The 26,688-nt window shown below is 44.7% G+C and overlaps 1 protein-coding gene across 2 annotated transcripts; it reads right to left on the bottom strand.

Moving 5' to 3' along the window:
• Positions 1-3,557: 3,557 nt before the first annotated feature.
• MEDAG (mesenteric estrogen dependent adipogenesis) lies at positions 3,558-21,667 on the bottom strand. 2 transcript variants are annotated; one of them, XM_053564054.1, is made up of 6 exons: positions 20,976-21,667; positions 11,106-11,215; positions 7,730-7,842; positions 6,936-7,221; positions 4,809-4,971; positions 3,558-4,514 (listed from the first exon to the last, which is right to left on the bottom strand). In XM_053564054.1, the coding sequence occupies exons 1-5, from the start codon at positions 21,248-21,250 to the stop codon at positions 4,847-4,849; spliced, it is 909 nt and encodes a 302-aa protein (XP_053420029.1). In that variant the 5' UTR covers positions 21,251-21,667; the 3' UTR covers positions 3,558-4,514; positions 4,809-4,846. The 2 variants fall into 2 exon arrangements, with proteins under 2 accessions (XP_053420029.1, XP_053420028.1); XM_053564053.1 differs by having other exon boundaries at positions 3,559-4,971; positions 20,976-21,666.
• Positions 21,668-26,688: the final 5,021 nt, after the last annotated feature.

The raw sequence follows: 26,688 nt of genomic DNA, 5'->3' as shown, positions 1-26,688 counted from the left end.
GAGCCCATGTGGCAGCTCAGGGCTAGAGGCCGTCTGTTGACAGAATTTGTTTCTACTGTACAAGGTCAATCTATTGTGTTCTTGTCAGGCCTTCAACTGAATGGATGAGGTTCTCCCACATCAGAAAGGGCAAACTGCTTTACTCAAAGTCCACTGATTTAAATGTTAATCTTATCCAAGAACCCCCTCACAGAAACATTCACCATAATGTTTGACCAAATCTCAACTCGATGCATAAAATTAGCCATCACAGATTTAGATCTTCCTGAGGTCTCTAACTCATAGTTGCCACTAATTGTAAGTGGCAACTATGACTTATTGTAAATTCTAGGAAGAAAATTCGATTAATATAATATTCCCTGTTTTATTAGGAAAGTCCAATTGAATAGAGATAAATTCTAAACTCTGCATGTAACTTGTTGCTCACCAAATTTATTTACATTTTATCCAAATAAAACCATTACAGCAAGTTCAGACTGTTGATTCTATCAACACCTGATCAATTTCCTTTAAATGTGGCCTCCTTCCTGGACCATTGTTCCCCTCCCTGGGCTGTCCACTGGGTAGTTACCAATGTTTCCATTGTTAGTGCTCCTTCTGGGTTTGCACAAGTAGTTAATAACAAGTGTGAACACTCATTTCAAATCTGTTATACTGGCACTTGTCCACCCAAGTGAAGGTACTTTTCTTCAAAGTAATAATTTATTTTTATGGTGCTACCATCACTTGAAGGATTTTTAAAAATTCTTTAGAAACTCTCTTCAAAAACTGATGCATACTTTTTTTGAATTTTTAAAATAGGGTCATAACTTTGCTCTTTGAGGATAGATTGGATATTTTAAACAGGAAAAAAACAACAACACTCAAACTGATCATTAAAAGAGGAAAACAAGTTGGCTAATGTTATCCTTTAGCCAAAAATCAAACTATGACTGTCAGATAATGAGAAAATAAAATAAAAACTCCCTCATTCTGGAAATAATTCCTGGGCTTTCACTCTTTGGAATAAACAAATAGCCTCCTATATGACTGAGAACTAGGATAAGTCAACCACACAGACAAATAAATCCTTACATATTTGTTTTAAAACTAAATTTTACACTTTTTTTTTTTCTGGGGGATTCATTGAGGGTACAATATGCCAGGTTACACTGATTGCATTTGTTAGGTAAAGTCCCTCTTGCAATCATGTCTTGCCCCCAGAAGGTGTGACACACACCAAGGCCCCACCCCCCTCCCTCCTTCCCTCTCTCTGCTTTTCCTTACCCCTCCATGACCTTAATTGTCGTTAATTGTCCTCATATCAAAATTGAGTACATAGGATTCATGCTTCTCCATTCTTGTGATGCTTTACTAAGAATAATGTCTTCCACTTCCATCCAGGTTAATACGAAGGATGTAAAGTCTCCATTTTTTTTAATAGCTGAATAGTATTCCATGGTATACATATACCACAGCTTGTTAATCCATTCCTGGGTTGGTGGGCATTTAGGCTGTTTCCACATTTTGGCGATTGTAAATTGAGCTGCAATAAACAGTCTAGTACAAGTGTCCTTATGATAAAAGGATTTTTTTCCTTCTGGGTAGATGCCCAGTAATGGGATTGCAGGATCAAATGGGAGGTCTAGCTTGAGTGCTTTGAGGTTTCTCCATACTTCCTTCCAGAAAGGTTGTACTAGTTTGCAGTCCCACCAGCAGTGTAAAAGTGTTCCCTTCTCTCCACATCCACACCAGCATTTGCAATTTTGAGATTTTTATGATGTGGGCCATTCTCACTGGGGTTAGATGGTATCTCAGGGTGGTTTTGATTTGCATTTCTCTAATATAGAGGGATGATGAACATTTTTTCATATGTTTGTTAGCCATTCGTCTGTCTTCTTTGGAGAAGGTTCTTTTCATGTCTCTTGCCCATTGGTATATGGGATTGTTGGCTTTTTTCATGTGGATTAATTTGAGTTCTCTATAGATCCTAGTTATCAAGCTTTTGTCTGATTCAAAATTTGCAAATATCCTCTCCCATTGTGTAGGTTGATTTGGAAAAAATGATTCTGCGTTTTGTATGGAACCAGAAAAAAACCCGTGTAGCTAAGGCAGTTCTTAGTAATAAAAATAAAGCTGGGGACATCAGCATACCAGATTTTAGTCTGTACTGCAAAGCCATAGTGGTCAAGACAGCATGGTACTGGCACAAAAATAGAGACATAGACACTTGGAATCGAATAGAAAACCAAGAAATGAAACTAACATCTTACAACCACCTAATCTTCGATAAACCAAACAAGAACATACCTTGGGGGAAAGACTCCCTATTCAATAAATGGTGTTGGGAGAACTGGATATCCACATGTAAAAGACTGAAACTGAACCCACACCTTTCCCAACTCACAAAAATTGATTCAAGATGGATAAAGGACTTAAATTTAAGGCATGAAACAATAAAAATCCTCAAAGAAAGCATAGGAAAAACACTGGAAGATATTGGCCTGGGGAAAGATTTCATGAAGAAGACTGCCATGGCCATTATAACAACAACAAAAATAAACAAATGGGACTTTATTAAACTGAAAAGCTTCTGTACAGCCAAGGAGACAACAACTAAATTTTACACTTTTATGTCATTGATTTTTATCTCTAAAACTGGATCATAAGCATCTTAGATGGTTTCCTTTTTGAATTTCCTCATAGAACTTATTGTATTGGTCTTATTTTCCTGAACATTTTTTTCTTTTCTTTTCTTTTTTTAAACAAGCCTAGAAGCTCCTTGAAAGCAAGGGCCATGCTTTAGGCACCTCAGTGCACCAGCATCCCCCTGGTATGTGCCCAGAGCATGTGGTAGGCACCCAAGCATGTGTTGAATTAATGGAAATGAACTGTATGAATGGATGAGTTGCTGAGGTTATTGTTGTCCTACAGATTCTTTAGATCTTAAATGGTTAAAATATCTGTATTAGGTCACATTTATACACAGAATGAGGCCTCTTTTACCCAAGAAAATCTGTTCCTGGATTTTATCAATTTTAAAGATAGCACAATATCATTTCCTTGTGATATTTACTAATAAAATACACAAGCACAGTGAAAATTTCCTTACAGGCGGCTAATAATTTTGCTGAGTGAATATTGACTGTGTGGATCCATTTGGTTCAAAGTGGACTTCCAGATCTTTGCTCCATTCCTAGGGTGATACTTATGCTTATTACAATTCCACTACTTAAAATAAATAAATAAATAAATAACCTTCTTCATCATTTTTGTGAACAGAGTTTCTTTTCCTTTGGGAAGTATTTAATATTTGATAATCTAAGGTTTGTTTGTGCTAGTATGAAACTTATTTTATTGTTAATACACTTCATTTTCTGCTGAGTTTAATAACATGTATTTATCATCTTTTGGTGTTAAAGAGCGTTCCCCTTTTCTGAAAGATCAGTGTCACATTTTGTTTCCTTTCTCCAAACACTTGATAACCTTGTTCCTCAAAAGGCTCTTCTTGAGAAAGTGACTGTGAAAACGACAATTCTTACTGTAATTCAGTAAGTTACAAAGCAAATATACCACCCACAAACCAATGGAAAGATCACACACACCCTTGGTGATAAATTTAATGAACTTGTAGGTTGAATGCTAAGAAAAGTTTTAATTGTGCAAACATAGTACCATTATATTTCAAATATAAATGGAAGAACCACCAGTCATGTTATTAAAATGTGAAACACAGTAATGCATTTTTTAAAAGGACAAAAAAATTTTACTCAAGACCCATAAATCTTCCTTAAAAAGCATATGTAGTGATTTGTTCATGCAGGTTTTTACCTGTAGATAGGACGTGTGTTTTCCCTTTAGAAGAATTCCATTGTAGCAATGAGATGAAAAATGTATTGATGTAACAATGTATTATGGCAATGGGATAGCTTTCTTCTCATTTTCTTTTAGTGTTAGAATTGCTAAAAGCTTGTTTAAAATATCCAACTGACATAGATGCTTTCAATAAAGAGAACATTACCTGTCCATTACCCTTCCCCTGTCATTATTTGGCACCATGTCACCTGGCCCCATTCCACATGGGTTACTTCATTAAGAAGAAGGCCAAGGGAATTCAAATTTCAGGCACTGAGTGGCAGAGTTACCATCCCAGCAACCAGGCCAGTCCTACAGTGAACTTTACCTTGAATGTTTTACTTTTACCTTAAGGTTTTATATAGGCAGATGAAAAACACACCTGCCTTCCTAAGAAAGAGAGCATAAGCTTTTACTCAGCCATATTTGCAAGAGAAAAGCACTGCTAAGTCCATGTTTGCTGGGTGTGAGTTCAAACAAGAATATCCCAACTCAGAGGGCCAAACCTGATTTATAAAGTGTCAAGGGTTAACATCCAAGTCAGATGACTCCCACAAAGGCTGCCAAGAAACTCCCAAGATACTGAGCATAAAGTTCCAGGGCGGTGCCTGTGGCTCAAGGAGTAGGGCTCTGGCTCCATATACTGGGGGTGACAGGTTCAAACCCAGTTCTGGCCAAAACTGTGGGGAAAAAAAAATAAAATAAATTCCAGGTGGCAGAACTCTGTGGCTCCTTCTGCCTTTTTGGAGAAGTTTTCAAAGTAGTAGAAATTCTCCCATTCCTAATACCATGGGGCCAAGGCCCTTCCATCCTGATAATCATAACCTTTAAGGGAGTCAGTTGCATGGGGCCTTCCAGGGAAGGAAGAGGCCCTCTGCAGAAGCCACGGAGGACCCAAGGATGGGCAAAGAGTGTGGAAGCGGCCACCTCCCACCTGTGCCCCTCTCCCCACCACCCTGCAGTCTGGCACAGGCCTGGGCTATAGAAGCAACTGCTAGAATGTTCAGTCCAATCAGATAAACGGGTTGGGTGTCTCTTCAGATTCCAGAACACTTGGAAATGGTAATTCTGCCAAAAGAGGCTCTGTCAGAGATGATCTGGGTGACAGACTGCAGTTAAAAACGTCATCTATTGATCCTAGAAAAGAGTAAACAGGGCATGCATTGTGACTGTCATTTCAAACTATCCGAAAACCAAACAGTGCCTTGAGAACTCACACAATGTAACTGTTTCAATCATTAACAGAGAACCCTGGCTTCCTCTGGAAAATCTGAAAAGGCTAACCGGAAACACAAAGGCCCTGTTGCTTTTTCTTTTTTAGTGGGACACGATGGTCACTTGCTTTCCTGCTGGCTGGCGTATGAGCTGCATGTACCCTTTCTCACTTGGTGGCAAATGGCCCACAATGGGGAATAGATGCTGAGCACAGAGGCCAGCTTTTGCAGGGGACAGAGGTGGGTTAGCAGCCTGGATGGCCCCCTGTCCTGCAGGCTCAGGAGCCAGGCTTAGCCCACCTGCGGGCAGCAGTGCGTGATGACAGCTTCCAGGAGGTTCCTGCCCCACTGCTCCCGACATGAAGTGGCCACTGGAGTGGCCACAGGACTGCCTTACAGTATGCTGCTCATGTTCTTGTGTTCCTCGGTGTCCCTAAGATGGTGGTGGACACCACGGGCAGCCCAATAAAAGATGGGGAGCCATAGGGAAGCAGGGAGCCCTGCCCAGGCTGCTGCCAGTGAGTGAAGAGGAAGGGCCCAGAACCTGTGACTGCCCCGAGAGAGCAAGTTAATCTTCCCTCCTAAAGGATCAGTGCACAGGGCTGCAAGGGAGCAGAGCACAAAGGCACCTTCGGGAGAAACTCGTGGACAGTGAGAGACTGACAGACAGAGAGGGAGAGGGGAGGGAGGGACAGGTGGAGGCTGAGGTGGAAAGGGGGGCGGAGGCAGAGACACAGACAGATGAGAGATAGAGAGGGATGGAGGGAGGGGATGGGGGGGGAAAGAGAGAGAGTGATGAAGACACACAGAGACAGAGGGGGAAGGAGGGAAGGAGAGAGGGAGGGAAGGAGAGAGATCACTTCCAGGATAATAAATAGCTAGGAGTAAGCGTTTTTGCTATAAACATTGGAAGAAAGCAACTGTCATTAAATACAATTAATGAAAGCTGTATTTTACATGTGAACTTTGATAGCACTGCAGCTCCACATGTGGCAGTCAGAGTCCTGATTCGAGGAAGGTGCTCTCCAGCGGCGGGAAGGGGGGAGTTAGCATGACAGAGGGAGAAGGGGCTGCGCAGAAGACACCTCCAGACAAGCAACGACCAATGCCAGGGGGTCAGCATCAGGAACCTGCCATGGTATTTATAGTTTGCTATATATAACCTTCTCAAGAGTTATTCTTGTGAGCTCACAAAATCTGGAAAATCCTTCCTCAACTGACCATTTCGGTTACCATTCTGATGTCCAGAATGTGCACCTCGGGAAAGCAGCATTCTTTTATGAGATTTAAATTATTGCCAATAATATTTAAATGAGAATTAACCCTAATTTAAATTAACAGTAATCTTTAATGTTCTTTTCTGGGAGTACTGCACAATATAACCACTACGTCAGAAAACTTAAAGGAAGTTGGGCACAGTGGCTCACGCCTGTAATCCTAGCACTCTGGGAGGCCGAAGTGGGTGCATCATGAGCTCAGGATTTTAAGACCAACCTGAGTAAAGCAAGATCCCGACTCTGTTAAAAACAGAATAGCTGGGTGTTGTGGATGCCTGTAGACTCAGGAGGCTGAGACAAGAGGATCACTTGAAACCCAAGAGTTTGAGGTTATTTGAGTGCCCAGGGCACTTTACCTGAGTGAGACTGTGTTTAAAAATGTATATATATTTTTAAAGGAGCCTAAAAGGAAACACCACTATTTCTTTTTGGTAGTAAACATGTCTCACTTCTTATTTTCTGAATTATGTGATATTATACAGATATTTTCCTTTTATCACTAGGTCTTGCCTTTTCACTTACTCAGCTCCTCTCCCATTACATTATTCTACCATTTTAATTAACTACCTTCCATTCCTCCAAATTCCTCTTAAGAGAATTTTTAACATACCTCTGGAAGTTACACTGAATTTTCGGTCAGAGAAACTGCTCCTTCGGATAAAAGGTTCACTCATTTTGTCCAGAAATAACTTAATTGTTTCCTTCTTCTCAGGACTTGTACTTGACAAATTCAGAACTTTTCCATGTATTTTTACAGTGGAATTGCTGAGCCCAAACCAATAGAAGAAATCAAATAATGCGTCAGCTTTGAATTCATACGCAAAGCTCAAATTTTCTCCATTAACCACCTCATTTCCTGGAGGGAAAAAATTCTTCACTGCCTCTTGAAAATCAAACTGAAAGAGAGAGAGAAACTTTAATTGACTTTATGGGCATAGCTATTATGTTGATGCTATAGAATTGACAACTGCCCAAATACCCAAGCATCACACTTCTCATTTCCCTTTCACTTTGACATTTTTTAACTACTGTCTTTATTTTTTTTATTATTTTTTTTTTTTTGTGGTTTTTGGCCGGGGCTGGGTTTGAACCCGCCACCTCCAGCATATGGGACCGGCACCCTACTCCTTGAGCCACAGGCGCCTCCCTACTGTCTTTATTTTTTATTAAAAGCAAACTTTTGCATTTGCATCAGGTACCACCTAAAAGTTTTGAATTACTTGGCCAAAATTACATTTATTCTGACCCCATTAATAATAAGTTGCTAAAAATTAAGCTCATTTATTGGTAGCAATAATGTTGCAGCCAGGAACAAAGTGTTTGGGTATAGTCAAGGCCCTGGCTGAGATGCACAGGCCCCTGCTATGTGCTTCAAGCCCTGAATTCCGACAGGCTGAGGCTTACCTGAAGCCGGTAACTTTCCCCAATCACCGAGGAGATGACCATGTCCATCCCTTGCTCTATCTGTCTTCTTATCTTGGGGTGCCTTGTGTTCACCAGAAAAGCATACATCCTTTCTAGAAATTAGCAAGCAGAGTTGAGAAAGACGTGTGTTGCTGAGACATAAACATGTTTCTTAGCATTTGCCAAAGCAGTGGTTCCCACCTTCTTTGGAGATTTTATTCATTTATAGCCTTCCTTACTGCTCCCTCAGACTCTTCCTTACTGTAAAGCCTAACCAGATTTCTAGAAATATTTCCGAGAATTTCATAGCGTTGAAGGAAGCTCTGGGCTCTGGTAAAGGCGGTTAGACAATCAGCTGGGCCACCCCTAAAACCCACCCCACTCCCCACTTCAGTTTATCACCCAAGCCTCGGAAATCAAAAGTTCCCTCTCCATAATTAGCACATATAAGAACTCCACCTCCCCCCCATGTATATAGCATGGGGAAAGAAAGTGAAAAATCGAGATGGCTGGCTCAGTGCCTGTAGCTCAGGGTTTAGGGTGCCAGCCACATACACTGGGGCTGGAGGGTTCCAAACCAGCCCAGGCCTGCTACTACAACAGAAAAATAGCTGGGCATCATGGTGGGCGCCTGTAGTCCAGCTACTTGGGAGGCTGAGGCAAGAGAACTGCTTGAGACCAAGGGTTTGAGGTAGCTGTGAGCTGTGATGCCACAGCACTCTACCGAGGGTGACCAAGTGACACTCTGTCTCAAAAAATAAAATTAAATAAAATTATATTAAAAAATAAAAAACATCTAGATGGCTGGTTTTCATGTCCCTACCTTGCCATTGAAATATTATGATATTTAAATAATAATTTGGCTCTTACCAATGCTTCCATATTTGCAAAGTGGAAAATCAGCAAGGTCCAGGAAAGGATGTTGCCCCACATTTTCACCCCACACCACCACCCTCACCCTGTGCCCTTCTCCCCCCAGCCTCTCTAGAGACCCGGCATTCTCTCTGCCAAACGGCTAGTCCAGGGTTCTCAGGATCAAGGCAGTCTGAGGTTGATTCTCCTGCCCGTGTCCACCCCCAACACCAGCCCATGTGGGAAAAATGTCCCTCCCGTTGTTTAAATGATACCACTTCTCTGTCCCGGCAGACAGTTGTTTGTTCTTATTTTATTTTGTTTGGTAACCCTTTATGTCCAATTCTCCATAATTTAAATCAAAGGGAAAACTGTTTACTTTTGATGAAATACTGTATAAAATATTATCCACGGGCCCCAGGAATCAAGCTCCATGTCCATAATTACTCAGTGCTTGTCTAGGGGGACACATAAGAATCCTGAGTGTCTTCCTCTGTTGAAAGGTCATGGAACAGCCATTATGTGATTTGAAAAACAATGTTTTACCCTGGCTTTGAGATACCTCAGAGCCAAACCTGTGGGCTCCCAACAAGTGTTTATATCCTCAGGGAAAGAATTTAAAACTAAACTTAGTCATTTTATTTTTCCTACCCATGTTATTCTTTCCCAGATTAATCGTTGAGTACTTTATATATAAGCTACCTCATATCCTCTTTGGGACAAGGGATGAATAAAGCAAGCAAGTACTTTGAATTAAATTTGAAACAAACCAAACCAAGACCTTTAAGTTCATTAAATAATTGGGGCCACTATCCAGTGCAGATTGGGAAGGTTGGGCAGGTTGTGCACTGTATAACTCCAGGGAATGTCTTTCACATTTGCAGACATCGTCTATTTGTATACATTAGGGCAAATTTCTAATGTTAGTGATTCCCTTGAGGAAATAGTAGCTTTTTTGCACAAAAGTTCAGTTTAGAATAGCTGGGCATGTTACCTTAATCACAATCTCTCAATTACAAATTAACCATTTTAGGACAAGGCACCATGGCTCACACCTATAATCCTAGCACTTGGGCGGCTGAGACAGGTGGATTGCCTGAGCTCACATGTTCGAAACCAGCCTGAGCAAGAGCGAGACCCCATCTCTAAAAAATAGCCAGGCGTTATGGAGGGCACCTATAGTCCCAGCTACTTGGGAAGCTGAGGCAAGAGACTTACTTAAGCCCAAGAGTTTGAGGTTGCTGTGAGCTATGACACCACAGCACTCTACCAAGGGCGACAAAATGAGACTCTGTCTCAAAAAAAAAAAAAAAACAAATTGACTGTCTTATCAGTGTCTATGTCTTTGTTTTACAGCTTTTACTGCAATCAGCCGGTACAGGTTTTTGTACCTCCTTCCACAATAGTTGCCATACAACTGCATATTTTCTGTAGGCCACCAACAAATGCCTCCTTGTACCACTCTCTGCACTTTCATTAAAATATTAAGATGGATCAGTCTCATTCTTCTTTCCTCCTGAGAGATGACACCGGAAGTGTACTTGATGCAGCTGTGAATTACGTTCCTAGAGAACTATCTGGCTTTCTGGTCATTGTCAAGCCAGAGAACTTTGGGCCTCAGATGCTGTAATGAGCATTGCTTGTTACCGTGTGGACTGTTCCTGCCCTCTCCCGTGGAGACAACATCAGGATATTTTATTATGAATTGAGCAGAGAGAGCTCCACAAATCCGAGTGAGAGCAAATGTTTGAGGAAGTCTATTTGAAATTTGTAGATCATTTCTTATTACCTTGGACTCATTTTAAGAAGGTCATCTGGAAGCAAGTTTAGAAATTCTACCTTTGTCATGGAATAGTATGCACATGACCTTCCTCACATATCACTCTCAGCAGAAGGAAGAAGGGCAGATGGAGGCACTTTCTCATTGAAATTTGGGTTAATATAGTTGCTACCGGTTAATATGATTTCTTGGAAGAAATAATAAAGAGATGTGCCTAACCATGAAATTCTAACACTATAGCATGAAACATAAAAGCATCAATGACAGCTAATTAGTGTCTTTATTTTAGTTTCCCGTCTGTAAAATGGGGATAGTATATACGTACTCCCTAGTTAGGGTGACCTTGCATGCTAGTTTGCCCGGGTTGGTCCCAATTTATACCTTCATTGCAGAAAGATTATTAACAGTGATGACATTCATGCTCAAAGAAGTCCCCAATTTAAATGATAAATCTTGCGGGTCTGTTGTGCCAATTCATTACATTAGTGCATGCCTCAGACAAAGTGTTTAATATGTGTGTGGTAGAGCATGTTGTCCATCTTCCTCATCACTCCAGCCATTTCTGTAGCCCTTGGAGGCTCAGAATATCAGCTCACTTCCTGCCTAGACAGGAAGTAGATAAGAAGCTGGGAGGCAGAGGCTTCTGCCCCAGAATCATTTAGAGGTTGGCTCTGCAGGCTCATGTTGGGCTTTAGTCCATAGTTCGACAAGGTAGAATCAAACCAAAAATATTTAGATACCCACCTTTTGTAGTGTCTTTTTTGTTCTGTACATTAATAAAGAACAGCATCGGTTTACTCAGTATGGTTTCCCGGTAGTCTTTATAATCAAAGTGGTTGGTCAGTTCCACATACCTGTGAAAAGGCAGAGATGATTGGAAATGTAAGGTACCCTTCTACCTCAGGCAGGATGGGGATATACTGGACAGGTGCCTGCCACAGCCACAGATCTTTGAGGGAAGTCCCCTAAAGTGTGCCTCTACGGAGGTCACCTGTGTCATATAAATATGTCTCCTTCCTCTGGTCACAGCTGAGGGCTGAGGGTTGGCTGAGGGCTCAGCCTGCAGTTCTAAGGTGATATGGTCCTTAGGGTGGCCTGACATGGGTGCTTGGCTCTTACATGCAGCCTTTACCAGCTGAGGGCAGGTATCAGCTATCATCTGAGCTGTAAGAGTTCATTTGAATCTATAAGAGCTCTAAGCCCTTCTGGATCAACAATGAATTACACTTAACAAATGGAATTAGCTGGGTCTTCTCCAGTGGAGTCATCCTGTCTGACTGCTGGGTCTGGAATTTTCCTTTCCTTCTCCTCCCTGTTTCCCTCCCTAATCCCAAGATAAATCCAGCCCCCTCCAAAGAACTGACCGACCCACATTCATATGAACTATTACAGATTCACATTTCTCTTATCCTGAGCTTGTGCCATTAAAAAACAAAAACAGCTGATATTAGATTTTTGGCCGTCTCCCTATTACTTCATCCTCCTTGGTTTGGGTTCATTATTCCAGCCTAGGAAGACCTTTCTGACTCTCCACCCGGTCATCCAGCACCGAGTTATCTTTCTCTCCCCACCCTACCAGCCTTCCTCCAAGCTGACTTTCTACCCCCCAATTGGCATTGCTGGTAAAAAGATCTAAGTGCAAATCAGCTTCCATCAAGGAGATGGCTAATTTCCTAACCAAACAAGCTCAGCTGCAGCGTGAATGGAAGCAGGCTGCAGTCTCTCCTGAAACACGGAGCTGGGCCCCTGACAGCTCCATGCCCGGCCAGCGCCTGCGGAGCTGACCACCTCGGCCACCTTTGGCTGCACTGCGGAGTGTTTCCTTCTTACATCTAGTCATGACAGCGCCAAGTGTTTCTTCCCAGCTGGGTGTCCTTCAGTGTCTGACACGAAAATCACAGCCCCGGAGAGCAAAAGGTCGCTGCGGGGAGCTGGGACGGCACTCCTGCGGGCATCCCCGCCCCGCGAGCTGGGCCCACTTGCCAGCACCCGCTCGCAGGGGCGGTGCACAAGGCAGTGACCGGGCCCTGGTTAAGAGGACGCGGGAGAATATCCACCCGAGGCAGGAAAGCGCAGCTTCCGCTCTGCTGTCTCCCAGCTTGGTTTCTTAGGAATCTATGTCATTATCTTTTTGCTAGGATTGTCAGACCTGATTTTGAGAGCTTTTAAAACCTGACCCCTGAGATGCCCAAACGCTTCCTGCCTCCTATTTCTCCGGGCTTTTAAGGCAGTCTCCGCTCCCCCCACCCCCACCCCCGCCTGTCTGCACCCGCAGGGGGCTTGGCTGGTCCCGCGGTGGGGTGGGAGTGGGGTGGAACGTGGGGCTGGAGGGGTCCAGGGAAGAAAAGGGGTGCAGGGGCCGGTGCTCAGGGTGTGGGTGAGGAGGGCAGGCTCAGGACAGACAGGTGGATGGAGGAAGGGCGGGCGCAGGGGGCCCACCAGGGGAATGGAGGAGAATGCAGACCCGACCAGCTTCGCCCCAGCCTCACCTGGGCAGCATTGGGGAAGGGTTGAAGGGAGCGGCCCTCGCGTGTGCTCTACACCAGCTGGGAAAGATTTTCCTGTCCTGCTATGCCCAAGTTGACCAACTACGGAAAAGTACTGAAGAAAGGAAGCCAAGGAGACGGCAGGAAAACTGCCTTTGGCTGGGCTTGTTCATTCTAATTCATTCATTCGCTTAACAGCCTGCATTGAGCCGCGCCCCCCATGTCTGGGCACCTGGTTGGCTTTCACAGGTACTTTATTACCCTGAGGGGCTCCGAGTCTAGGGAGGGGGTGTGGGACAGGGTTCCCTGTGCTCACCTTACCATGTACCCAGTGCTGCCTGCGACCTGGCACGGGACAGGCAGGGCAGGAGTCATCTGGGAAGGGGGATGAGGCCAGGCAGGCCCGTCTGTGGGTGCAAATGGGCATGGAGATAGGAAACGAGAAAGGGAGGATAAAACCCTGTAGCAACAGAGGAGGAAAAGAGCTAATCTGCCTGGCACAAAGATCAAAAAATAGACGGTGATGCTGGGGCTGGGTGAGAGCCATCTGTGATCCAGGGCTCACATTCTCCCGCCTGCCCGTGTGTGTATCACGGAGGTGAGTTGTCATTTCATCACCTTCACTGTGTTTCTCAAGGGCTCCCTCAGTGTCAGGGGTGGAGCTCGTGGTGTTTGTGTGCCGTGCGCCTAGAATATCTACTGGGGTTGGATGTCTTTTCTGATGACACAAACGACAGTGTGGTATGTTCCTCTGCCTCCAAAATCGATTAACGTCCTATGGGAGACATCATTGAATTTTAACAGCATTAGATTTTCTTCCAGAGAACCCACAGCATAAAGGAAAATGATACAAATCTCAACTTAGAAATGATCGCTGCTTGGGAGAACAGTCATTTTCCCCAGCATCCTGGGGGAATTGTTTTCTGGTGCCTTAAGGCTCAAAGGGCTGTTATTTGGCATGATCAGAGAAGGGAGCCCTCTGGACAGTTACATTTTGTGTGTAATATATAACCTGTACATGAATTACCCATTTTGGGATTCTGAATTCAATAAAACACCCTAGATAATAAAACGATGTGCAAAATGATTTAATCCCCACCTTTGATGATTCAGGAGATGAGGGGCACTTGTAAGAACTTAATGGACTATAAACCTCATCACAAAGCATGCCAGTTATCACTGTGGCACGGATGTGTGAAAACACTGCTTATAGGAGAGCTCTGATACCAGAATTTACAGACAAGAGAGATAGCGAGATCTCTACTTAACAAACTATCTCTAACCACACCACAAATAAGAAATACTTCATTAATTCAACTGTCCCCAGCCTCCCAGTTATGGTCTAATTGTTAAACAACTAGAAATTTGAGTGAAATAAATAAATGTGAGCATTCCTTTGAATTTTGCTGTTATAAAATTTAGATACATAAGTCACTAAAATACAAAAAGTTCAGAGGACCTAGCTGTTAAGTCGCAGAGATATTTAAGTATCTGACACTCACTTAATTACTCATTTTAGTTCAAGATGAGCCTTCCTAGATTACATTAGAAACTAGTTATTTGATCTTTAATCATGAATATTTCAGAATTGCTAATGTAAATATTGCCTCTGTGTTCTGAATATTTATTATATTTGTTGAAGTTATGGTTAGGGATGAAAAGCAAACAGTTTAAGATAGACAGTTCCTTTCAACTCCCAATTCTTCATTGCTCTTACCCTGCCCTCCAAAGGTTCTAGGCTGAAACTTTCTAAGCCTGGCTTTAATCTAAAAATTAAAAGGCAGGACAATGAAGTTGTAAGCACAGTGTTTCAAAATTAAATCTAACTCATGTCTCAATTGGATGGCTATGTGAACTCAGTTCCAGAGGCATAGCTCACTGACCTCTAGAGTGAGTTCCTTAACCTGTCTAAGCCTGTTCCCTCATCTGTAGAAGGGTATGACTGGATACCGTACAGGTGATGTAGACATATGTACTTAGGCCCATAGTAGGCACTCGATAAACATTATGAGTGTCTTTAATCCTGGGCAACTCGACTGACCCACCACGCGGTGAAGATCTTTAAACCTTTTTTTTTTTTTTTTTGTAGAGACAGAGTCTCACTTTATGGCCCTCGGTAGAGTGCCGTGGCCTCACACAGCTCACGGCAACCTCCAACTCCTGGGCTTAAGCGATTCTCTTGCCTCAGTCTCCCGAGTAGCTGTAGCTGGGACTACAGGCGCCCGCCACAACGCCCGGCTATTTTTTGGTTGCAGTTTGGCCAGGGCCGGGTTTGAACCCACCACCCTCCGTATATGGGGCCGGCGCCTTACCGACTGAGCCACAGGTGTCGCCCAAGATCTTTAAACTTTTGACATACAATAAAGTCTGTGTTCATTTGATTTACCAGGAAATAATGACAATATGAGTATCTGATAAATGAGCAAGAGTTTCATTTTCCTTGCTACAAATTTCTTTCCTCATTTACCCATTTTGGAAGGCCAAAGGGAACAGCTTGACAAATGCAATATCTGAAAGAGAGGAAGAAGCACTGAGGAAGGGCTCAGTGAGGCTGAACGATCACTCCCCTCTAAGACAACCACCTTTCAAGCTGCCCCCAATTTCCCTTGGGTCTAATAATTTTCTGCTCAAAGACAAATAAGAATTCAAACCCATGGCCTCCACCCACGTGTGCATGTATATGTTGTGTGTGCACATGTGTGTGTTTGCGCATCATCTAAAAATAGATGGGCGGTGGAGCACAGAAAATGAAGAAGGCACACTGCAATAGTCTGTGCAGAAAGCCCAGAAATTGCTTGCAGCTTTCATAATCCTTTGCCATGACATCAAGCAAAAGCTTGCAGGGACATTTTACTCTTAGAGCAAGCAGGGCATCCCTGGCGCGAGCTGCCAGTGTTAGCCTTATCACCTGATGCAGAGCCTCATCCTATCCTCTCAAACAATTCCCTCTCTTTGACTTCCTCCTCTCCTCCTTCTGCCCTAATTCTAGTGAATTTAAGAAGAATTTTCAGACCCATCACTGTCATGTCTGCAGCTCACACAGACATTTGTTCAAGGATACATATGTTCATTCATTCATTAAGCAAATATTGACACAGTATGTGTGAAACTACTCACTGGGGCAGAGAATGCTTCATTCACACATGTATCAGTAAACATTTATGAAGTTTGCTCTGTGCGGGGCCCTGGGGACACAAAGATGAGATAAGAAATAGAAGCATATCCAACCAGCATAGAGTCTGTTGGGGAGACAAATTACAAAATACACTATTTCAAAGATAAGTTGTCCTTGTTTTTCCAAGTGTGACCGTTGAGCCAGTAGCACTAGCACCACCTGGGAATTTGTGGAAGTGCAGAATCCAGACCTCTCCTCAGTCTTATTCAATCAGCAGCTGCGCTAAGATGGGTGTGACTGTCACCCATCTAACAGGATGGGTAAGAACAGGTCATAGCTCTGTTTTAGTGGCTTTCTTAAAACCACTGCACTTCTTCCTCCTTCCCGCTAATTATGTAAGATGTACATAATCATCTGGCTGATGTAATTCCAATTATTTATTTGTAGATTCAGGAAATGAGTGAGGCTGTGTTTTAGCGAGACCTCCAGGAGACCTTTGTGCTTTATATAAAGTTTGAGAAGTACTGATCTCAGATATGGTCCCTGCATTCACAGGCTTTCAAACTGGTAAATCAAATCTTTCAAACATATAAATGCCAGAGAAATGCATAGTTCTCTGCATTTATGTGTCCAAGCTCCATCCACTGGGTTCTGTCCTAGTCATTTAAACAGAAGGGAGCAAGGGGGAGGGGCCTGAAGTTAAAGCCATGTAGCAGGAGAGAGATTATTCCGTCAGGTAAACACACCCCCAAGGATGGGCAAGAGCAGGAAGGAGTTGGGGACTCCAGAAGAGGACACAGCTTAGCCCAGCCTTGGGGACTGCAGCAAGGCAGCTGTGTCCAGGCAGACAGGCAGGCATTTGGTCAGGGCCTGGGGACCTGAGAGTGGAGAGTAGATTAGAGTGTGGTTGGTGCACAGTCCACAGCAAGGTTCCCAAGGAAGGCAGTCAGGAAAGAAGGCAAGGTGACATGTGGCTTTCAAATCATCAGATCTGACAGGGACTTCTCTCTCTGTGACCTCAGCTAGTGTTTTCACTTTGCTGAGATTCATTTTCCTCATTTAGAAAATCTGGCTAACCAAAGGTACCCCACAGGTGGCTAAGAGATTAAATAATATGTGTAAAACACTTGGCTTTGGGACTGTTTAATAATACAAAAGCTAGCATTTGTCAAATGATCCAAATGTGCCAATAATAACTATTTTAAGGACTTTACAAACTTTAATTCTGAACAACAATCCTATAAAGTTGATGGTATTATTGATATGATTGCCCCCCCCGCCCCCATTCTACAGATGAGGAGATGGTATGCCACAGAAATTAAGTAAATTTCTCAAGGTCACTCACCTAGTAAAGAGACCGACACTCACCCTCTAGACTGAGTCTCATAAAAATTGTAACTCAATACATGGGCGTTTACCATGACTTCATTATCACCATGTGTCCTACTAAGGAGCTGCTGACCTGGGCCAGTTACCACATCTAGCACCACATCCTCTGCGCCTCCCAGCCTCAGTCAGGATCCCTGGCCCGCCAAACAGAACCCAGCATTTCCTGCTTTGTGGGCCAGTGAGGTTTCCCCCAGTGTATTCCAGCCACCACACTGTCCTTGCTTCACCCCTAAGTCCCAGTGCCACCTATACCCTCTGGCTCAGGTGGCTGCCCTGAGGTGGGTGTGACTGTCACCCATCTAACAGGATGGGCAAAAGCAGGTCATTGCTCTGCTTTTAGTGGCTTTCTTAAAACCACTGCACTTCTTTGTGTTTGATTATACAAGATGTGCACTGACTGATGTAATTCCAGTCATTTATTTGTAGATTCAGGAAATGAGTGAGAAGCCAGAATTATTTCAGGTCCTAAGCAATTTGCTGAAAGCATCAGCATTATAGTCTGACAGTACTACTTACTGGTAACACTACTCACCCCAATCTACTGAAGTGAATTACTTAAGCTGAGTGCAAATTTTCTCATCTGTAAAAAGGGATTTTGTGAGCTTTTGTGAAATAACACCTGTGAAATACTTTGCACCATTCCTAGTACTCAGGTAAATATTAGTAGCCACCATTATTGTTGCTTTACTTATTTTTATTAGCCAAGTGGCTTTTTTCATGCTTTTTGGAACACCCAAAAAGAGAGGATTCTCCTTTGTCAAGCATTTGCCACTGCACCTCACTGAAAGGCTGCTTATAGAAAGAAGAGGTGTGTGTGAGAGAGGGAGAGAGAGAGTTAAGGGTGATTTGGACTTTTAAGTATTAAATGAATAGCTCCTTGGATAACCATTACATATACCTGGTTTTGTTTGTATTATGGGTGGCAATCCTGATCTTAAAAGAAAAAATAACAATAAAGATGTTGCCATGTATCCAACAAAATAAGAACAATATTTATCATGTAGGCTCTCCATGGAGCTGTTCACCCCTTGGTGGCCATTACTAAACTGTCCCACCACCCTGGATTTTCTTAGTTTATTTAGTAAGTATATATTTAGAAAAATGCTCAAGTATCAGAAAATGAACCTGAGTAAGTAGGGCCGCCACTCCAGTGGCAATAACATTGAATTGGGTACAGCATAGGGAAAATACTATAGGGTATGCACCCCAGCTCTCATGTATCCAGGGATTCTGAGATCTTTAGAATCATTCCAGAACAGACTAGTGAAACGAAAATCATGCAAATCTTTTCTTTTCTTTCTTTTTTTTTTTTTTTTTTGTAGAGACAGAGTCTCACTTTACCGCCTTCAGTAGAGTGCCATGATGTCACAGGACTCACAGCAACCTCTAGCTCTTGGGCTTCCGGGATTCTCCTGCCTCAGCCTCCCGAGCAGCTGGGACCACAGGCGCTCGCCACAACGCCCGGCTATTTTTTGGTTGCAGTTCAGCCAGTTCAGCCGGGGCTGGGTTTGAACCCGCCACCCTCGGTATATGGGGCCGGAGCCCTACTCACTGAGCCACAGGCGCCACCCGCAAATCTTTTCTTTAATAAAACTGACCAGAGTTTTTGTTTTTTCATTGTTTGTTTGTTTGTTTTTAAGAAGAAAGAATGGAAGGGAGGGAGGGAAAAGAGGAAGGATGGATTACAGCTTCGAAGGAATATTTTGAGGGAGCATGTTGCCTGCTATCTACAGAGCCAAAGACAAATGGACAAATTTGGCACATCACAGAAGCAGTAACTTTAGATGTCTAAATTCTGGCTTCCATGTGTTCTCTACCTCCTGATTCAAAGGCAAAGCTTTCACTGCTGCCCACAACCCAGTCCTCCCCCTAAGTCTAGAAGGCTCTCCATTTGGACCAGATTGCCTCCTGGTCATCCTTCAGGAGTGCACTCTCAGTTATAAAGGCTACCTCCCTGCCATGTGTCCCTGGAGGAAGAGGGATTGCTCCTCCCATCTCCCAAATCATTTCCAGAGGCTCCTTGCTAAGGTTCCTGGGGTATAAAAGCTCTCACTTGATTGCTTATACAATGAGAGCCTATTATTTGTTGATTAGTGCTTATGCCCTTGTTTCATTCACCTGGTCATTGTAACGCCTGTTTATTCTAGACCCTAAACTACCAGGCCACCACTACTATTTAATTTCCTTTTGTGTAGGAAGTGTTCAGGAGTTTAATGACAGACTTCAAAATCATTTTAAATTTTGTGGCACTGTTTGCTCTGATTGAAGGATGTGATTCTGACAAAACCCTAGCATATCGCTTTGATTAATTCTGGACATTTTTAATTTTCGTATTCTGTTCTCAGATTCAGTAGTTATCTTCCTTTTAAATGCTTTGCAAATTTGATTCCTGACTCAGTTCCTCTCATGGTTGCCTGCTTACGATTTGGAATTTTCATCTCACTAAGAAAGGGAGAAACTCTTGCTGGGGAATGTTTTTTTCAGGCATTCAAAGACTTCACTATCTTTGTTTAGAAGAGCGAGGGACTTTTCCCCCAATAACTCTGAAGAAGGCATGTTAAATATCTCATTTGCTTGGTTTCCCCTCTTGGCTCCATCCCACCCACAGCATGCTATCTTTCCCAGTAGCAAAAAGCATTATATCTTAATAGCTGGCCCCTTGAAGCTCAGAATCTAACTCTGGACTGCACTTACCTCTTCCCGGCACTCAACCTTTCTCACTCCAGCACAAAAGTAAGAGGGTTTCACACCCTCAGGCCCTTCCTTGGGGTGACCTGGGGAAGCCTGAGGCCAGGCAGAATCAGGTAGGAAGAGGGCTGCCTCCTCTACCCCAGGGCACCAAAACATCCTGACAGATAGACCACATCCCTGCTGGCTTTGTGTGGCTGCCAAGAGATGCCTCCGGCACTTTGGCCACAACAGTTAAGCATCCTGGAGACCCCATCCAGTTAAGGCCTCAGTTTGGGCCCAAGATTTGTGCCAGGCTTCTGGAAGCAGGTCACTGCATTTATTTTTCCAGAACTTGTCTGCCCACTCCACAGCCCACGCAGTGCTGGACATCCAGAGGCTCTGGTTCCCTTCTCAGCCATAGTCTATTTATTTATTCTGAAACACTAAGGTAGGCCAAAGATGGGGAACTGGACATTTGCACGTTCTGGCCTCTGGGTCTCTTCACGGGACAGTTAGCAGTGCCCAGAGCGATGCATCCGCCCTCCTCTACCCACAGACTCCCCAACTCTGAAGCCAGAGTGTGAGTCTCTGCATGTCACAGACATCCCCTAAAGGGTGTGCCCCCAATTCGAGTTCATCGACCCAGTTAAGGAGCCAGAGTGGGAGGGGGCCTGGTGAGTCCCCCGACCCTCCTCATCACACCAGGCCCTGATGCCCTTCCCTGTGGCCTCAAGCGATGGCTGCTGCAAAATGTCAGAGCAAAGGGCAGAACAAGCCAGGGTGGAAGAGCTTGCAGGCTCCGGGTGACATTAGCAATGAGAAAATCTACAAGCGAAGGAAGGAGGGGGTCTAGCAGAGGCGGTGGGCAAAAGCCTGGGCTCCCAGGGGCAAGGTCGCGGTGGAGGCGTCTGCGGGGACCTGACGGCGGGCGGGTGCTGCGGCGGGGCCACCCACCTCTTGATGTAGCTGCTGAGGCGGTAGAGCTGCCCGTCGAGGCGCACCAGGCCGTCGCCGAAGACATTGAAGCCGCCGCGCGCGGCCGGCTCCCCGGGCCCGGGCACCACGAGCTGGTCGCCGCGCAGCTGGAAGGCGCCGGGCTGCAGGCGCAGCAGCTGCGCCAGGGGCAGCAGGGCCAGCTCGCAGTCGCACGTCCACAGGCTGCGCAGCTCCCCCGACGAGATGGACGTCAGGCTCGGCCTGGCCACCGGCTCGCATGCCACCCCCGCCATGCCGCTGTCGTCGGTCCTTCCACCGCCTGCCCGTGTCCCGGCCCCACTAGCCCTAGCCAGCACCTGCCTGTTCCCCAGAGGGGCTGCGCGCCCTGCCTGTGTCCACCCGGCGCGGGGGTCAGTCGTCCACCTGGCCAGGGGCAGAGGCCGCTCAGGCGTCCTTCCGCTGGTCGCTATGTCCGGCCCCTCCCAGTCTGCCGCCCGCCGGTGAGGAACGCTGCAGGCACCGCGCGGAGAAAGCGGCCCCGGAGCAGAGCGGCCCGTTTTATCCAACTTCTGGGGCCCAGCCGCGCCCCTCCCGGCCCACGGGCACGACCTCAGAAGCCTGAGGCCAAGTTATCATCGTCTCATAACTTGGCACCCTCCCGCCTCGCAGCTCCTGCCACAGCAGCCAAGGCTTAGTCATCCTCAAGTACACCCGGGCTGGGCCCCGCCCGCCGGGAGGACGCGGGGTGAGGGCTGGCGGTGGAGAGCGCGCCCCGCGGTGCGCAGCACCCCCACGGGAGGACGCGGGGTGAGGGCTGGCGGTGGAGAGAGCGCCCCGGGGTGCGCAGCACCCCCACGGGAGGACGCGGGGTGAGGGCTGGCGGTGGAGAGCGCGCCCCGGGGTGCGCAGCACCCCCACGGGAGGACGCGGGGTGAGGGCTGGCGGTGGAGAGAGCGCCCCGGGGTGCGCAGCACCCCCACGGGAGGACGCGGGGTGAGGGCTGGCGGTGGAGAGCGCGCCCCGGGGTGCGCAGCACCCGCCCCCGCTGAGAAGCTGGCGCTCCCAGCCTCATCCCAATACCCTGCCCTTCTCCCGGCCTCAGATGTCTGCGTTTTCGCTCCTCCAGATGGTACCTGGCATTTCTTTGCTCTCAGCCTTTCCTTCCGCTGGTTCCTGGCCCCTGGGTTCCCTTCCACCCAAAAGTCCCACCGATGGTCCTGGCCCTTTCCCACAAAGCCTGAGCGAATCCGCGTGGGGTCATCGCCTGGCCTCTCCTGCTGCCGCTGCGCGGTGGCCCCTAGACCGCAGTGACCCGTGCAGAGGGGACAGAGGGGCCGTGTAGTCCTGCCTCCTCCCCCGCCTCCCTGGCCTCGAGTGCGGTCAGCCCCGGAATATGTTCATTGGTTCAGTCTAAATATTTGCGTGCTAGCTACGTGCTCCTTGGTTTCCTGAGGTATGATGGACTGTTCCAGACCATTTCATTAAACGACTATTTCGGGAACATCTACTAGGAGATAGACGAGAAGCTAAATTCGGAGACAACCAGAGTGAAGAAACACAGTTCCCGCCCTGTAAAACTTAGAGGCCAATCCAGGGACAGGTGAGCACCAAACACACACCACGTGCTAAATGAAAAGCTCTTTGGGGGATAAACCTGGATGGAATGGGAGAAGAATCCAGCCCAGTTCTGTGATTTAGGACTCCAAGCTAGATCCTAAAAATTGAGTAGAACTTGGAGAATGTCTTTAATGTGTCTTTGGGCGTCCCCACCCTGGGCCCTCATGTGGGTGTAATCAAATCTAATGAAGAGTCCTCCTGCCATATCTCATTTAAATCTCAGAACATAAAGGAGGTCTACTGTTTGCCTTTCTCCACACAGGATTTCTTTTCCCAGGATCAATCCCCATCTCTGGGCCTCTCTGAATAAATCTGGTTCACTGAGAACGCTGAATCAATCTTTCCAGGAAAAGAAGGATGCTCTCTTCCTGTGAAACAAGCACCCATCTTTGGCGAAGTGAAGTTTGAGGATCACAGCACAGAGGTGGGCTGAGCCTGTAGACAAGACTCAGAGGCTGGGGCTGTTTTCACAGAGGAGGGATATGCCAACCAAGAGCTAGATCCATCATGCCCTATCCTGGAGTTCACTCTTGTCCCAAACACTTACAGGGTCATCACTATGCACCAGGGACCATCTTAAGCTCTAAGGTCACACATACAGAAAAAAGACCCAATGAATGCTACAATAGATATATGGACTAGCTACTGTGAGAGCCAGGTCAGAGGAGTGGTTGTTTCTGCCTTGGAGGCCCCAGGAAGCATGCTCAGAGAAGGGGACACATAGGCTGGACTTTGAACAGAAAGTAGGAGCTCTCCGATGAAGAAGCACCATTGAGAAGAGATTGGGAGAGAAGATTCTGAACCAACTTGTGCAAAAAGAAAGAAGACACTGTCTATGTTGGAGAGAGTGCAAAATTGTACGTTGCTAAAGCAGACCATGCCTGTTTGGGATGAGGGGAGTGAGTTTCATAAGTGTTGAGACCAGAAAGGGATGTTGGAGCCAGATTGTCACAGACCCTCTGAGTTGTCTAAGAATCTGGCTTCTTAAAGCAATGAGGGAGGCTCTGAATATTTTTAAAAAGGAACAAAGTGATGTAATTATGCCTGAGTTTAATGCGTACGGTTATGACCATGCAGAAGATGTTTTGAAACAGGAAGTTTTGAGGCTGAGAGACTAGTTAGAAGGTGGCCTTAATAATCCAGGTAAGATATAAAGAGGGTCTGAATCAACAGCAGCTGTGGGAAGGGAGTGGGAGGGTGAGCTTTAAACATTTTTGAGTTAGGGTCAGCAGGATTTCACGAGGAAATAAATGGAAGAGAGTGAAGAGAAAGATAGTTAGTGTCTCACTTGGGCACCTGGGCAGGCAGATAGTGACCCCAATGAAGCGAGAGGTCAGAAGAAAAAGGGCAGGTTTGGGAAGGGATAAAGATGAGTTCAGGTGGGGACATAATAATTTTGAGCTACTTATGGAACATGAAGGTAGAAAATTCGAGGAGGCCAAAAGTTAGCTCGGTGTCAATTTTTGAAGAAAAGAGAGGATGAATGAATGAGATTTAAAAGTCATTAGATAAAAAATGGGGTTGAAGCTAGCTCAGAAGTTATAGGGGAGGAATTTGAACGAAAGCCTTTAGTTCACGTCAACATGTGTTTATTGAGCATCTGCTATGTTCAGGTCTTTGCTGGAAATGAGGAAGTGAATAGTAGATGGCCCCTGTCCTCAAGTAACCGAGGGAAGCAGGGATCAGCAAAAACAGGGCTTCCGGCATCATGCCCAAACATTTGGTGGAAACCTAGTTATATTTTGCTTATAACATGTCTCTGCTCTACTAGTGGAGCACATCCTCAACAATGACAATGACAGCTACAAAAGCTGCTTTCTCAATTAGTAATGAAGGCAGGTTCCCTACAGAGTTCCCTCCACTGCACCCCAAAACACATACACTGAGCCCCACAGCTATTGACTAGCTGTTCTTAAACCTGCACTATGCTGCCTATGATGGACAATTGGGCTTTGTTGAGGGGTAAAATGTTACACTGGAGTTTTACGTCAGAATTAGATGCACTTGTTTAAGATTAACATAGAATTCCCTCTTGTTGAAATGTTTCCGTTATAGTAAAATATCAACACTTATTATCTGAGTAGAAGGATTAAAAGAGATTAAAAGAAAAATCTCTTTTGCTCCTCCACAGTTCTCTGATGCTACAATTTATCTACATTTTCCAAATGCAGGTGCCTCCTTTTATACAGAAAAAATGTCAAGCGTAAGAAAAAAATTTTAAAGATGTTTTCCTGGTGTATTACCTAGAGATGTCATTTGATTAAGACACGCACATTTCTTTGTGGATAATTTATGTGCTACCTAGACATGAAAAAGTGAACAGAAAAAAAAAATCTTCAAAATAGTGTCAGCCATTAGTAATCAGTGGAGATCTTGAGAGATCTTTCCGTGTTTAGTTTCTTCCTCATTACCGATGTACCAAGCAAGCAAACATAATTGCTACTGGTGAAGATCTTTTCAGTCTCATTTATATTGTTGGTTTGGTTACACAGTTATGTTCAGACTATAGAATTTTTACTCTGCTTTTCTCATTTAACACTATGTGTATATAATGTTTTGAAAATTGTGCTGTCTTTGTAAATAGTATTTTAAACCACTATGCTATTTTTCATCAAGTGTATGTTCTATCGTCTGTCCAGACATTTCTTTACTCTGAACATAGATCATTTCCGGTGTTGCAATAAACATTTTTGCACTTTAATTTTTTTCTGTATCCAAACTCTCAGAAATGTAATTATGGGGTCAAGTGATATGAGAATGTGTATGTTTCCAGAAACATGTACCATAGTTTTCCAAAAGATTTGTACCAATTTGTCTGTTCACCAGCAGTGAATTCTGATGGTTTTAAATCTTAGGTACTGAGGTCAGACCCTGTCTCTACTAAAAATAGAAAAACTAGCCAGGAATTGTGGTGGTGCCTATAGGCCCAGCTACTCAGGAGGCTGAGGTAAGAGGATCACTGGAGCCCAAGAATTTGAGGTTGCTGTGAGCAACTCACAGTTTACACAGTTATGTCTGTACTATAAAATAAAAACTCTTATTTTTAACTGTGTGATGCTATAACACTACCCAGAGTGACAGAGTGAGACTCTGTCTCAAAAAAGAAAAAAACAAAAACAAAAACTTAGGTACTGGGGTAGGGACATCTCATAGCCATTTACATTTGTATTTATTAGATTACAGGTGGGGTTAACAGTTTAACTGTGATGTTCCTACTCAAATTTAGAGACTGTTGATGAGTGTAGCTATGTCTGCAGTTAAAATAAAACAAGATAAAGGTCTTGCCGTGTTTTTCTGCCCTCACTGGCATCACTGTGCTTTGGTGACATCACCAGCTTATAGGCTCAGTTTCTCAGCTTTGAAAGTCCAGAGTTGGTCAAATTCAGAGACCCTGATTCAAGTTTACCAAACATACAACAGATTGAAAAGCTATTCTACACCATTGCTACACCATTCTCAGATTTTTTGGTCTGCGTACAAACATTTGTAGGTTTCTCCTATCATAATAAAAATAACTTTTAAACATTTTTACATCTCACCCTTTTAGCTACAATTCCACCCTTCTTCTCTCTCGAAATTACCTGAGTCATCTAAATTCGGTGCCTGCTATTCGCCTCTCAAGACTTTATACCTTGACTTCTGCCCATCTTGCTGCTGAAACTGACCTTCTAGGTTCCAAATGACCTCAGTGTTGCCAAATCTAATAGGCACTTCCTGTTTTGATCTCACTAGACCACACTTATCCTAGCAGTTCACTCCTCCCTTGGCTTGTAAAGAAGTTGCACAATGTCATGAAAAGTGCCAAGGTTTTAGAGTTTAAAACCCTTTTTTTAAACTCTCTGATCCTTGATTTTCTCACCTCTAAAATTAGAGCAGTACGGGTGAGGCAGGATGTATCATGGTTATGAGCACGGACTTTGGTGCCTGACACTTTGGTGCTTTATTACTGGTGTTGGAGTTCAAGTACAGTTCTGTGATCCTGAACATGCCACTCCTGTGTGCTTCAGTTTCCTAATGTAAAAATAGTAGTGAGGTTTGTGACAATTTAACGAGCTTTGCAAAGGACTCCTAAGAACTGTCTGGTGCACAGTGTAAGTGCAATTGTTTTTTTAAA

The sequence above is a fragment of the Nycticebus coucang genome, chromosome 15 (genome assembly GCF_027406575.1).
Source record: "Nycticebus coucang isolate mNycCou1 chromosome 15, mNycCou1.pri, whole genome shotgun sequence".
NCBI lineage: Eukaryota > Metazoa > Chordata > Mammalia > Primates > Lorisidae > Nycticebus > Nycticebus coucang.
The sequence above is the reverse complement of the archived record's forward strand: the minus strand, read 5'-3'. Positions and strand labels throughout refer to the sequence as shown.

Excerpts from the sequence above, each read along its gene's own strand:
- MEDAG (XM_053564054.1), bottom strand. The coding sequence starts at position 21,250 with ATGGCGGGGGTGGCATGCGAGCCGGTGGCCAGGCCGAGCCTGACGTCC. Across the intron at positions 11,216-20,975 it reads CTCAGCAGCTACATCAAGAG|GTATGTGGAACTGACCAACC; the intron begins GTGGGTGGCCCC and ends GCCTTTTCACAG. Across the intron at positions 7,222-7,729 it reads GGGAAAGTTACCGGCTTCAG|TTTGATTTTCAAGAGGCAGT; the intron begins GTAAGCCTCAGC and ends TCTCTCTTTCAG.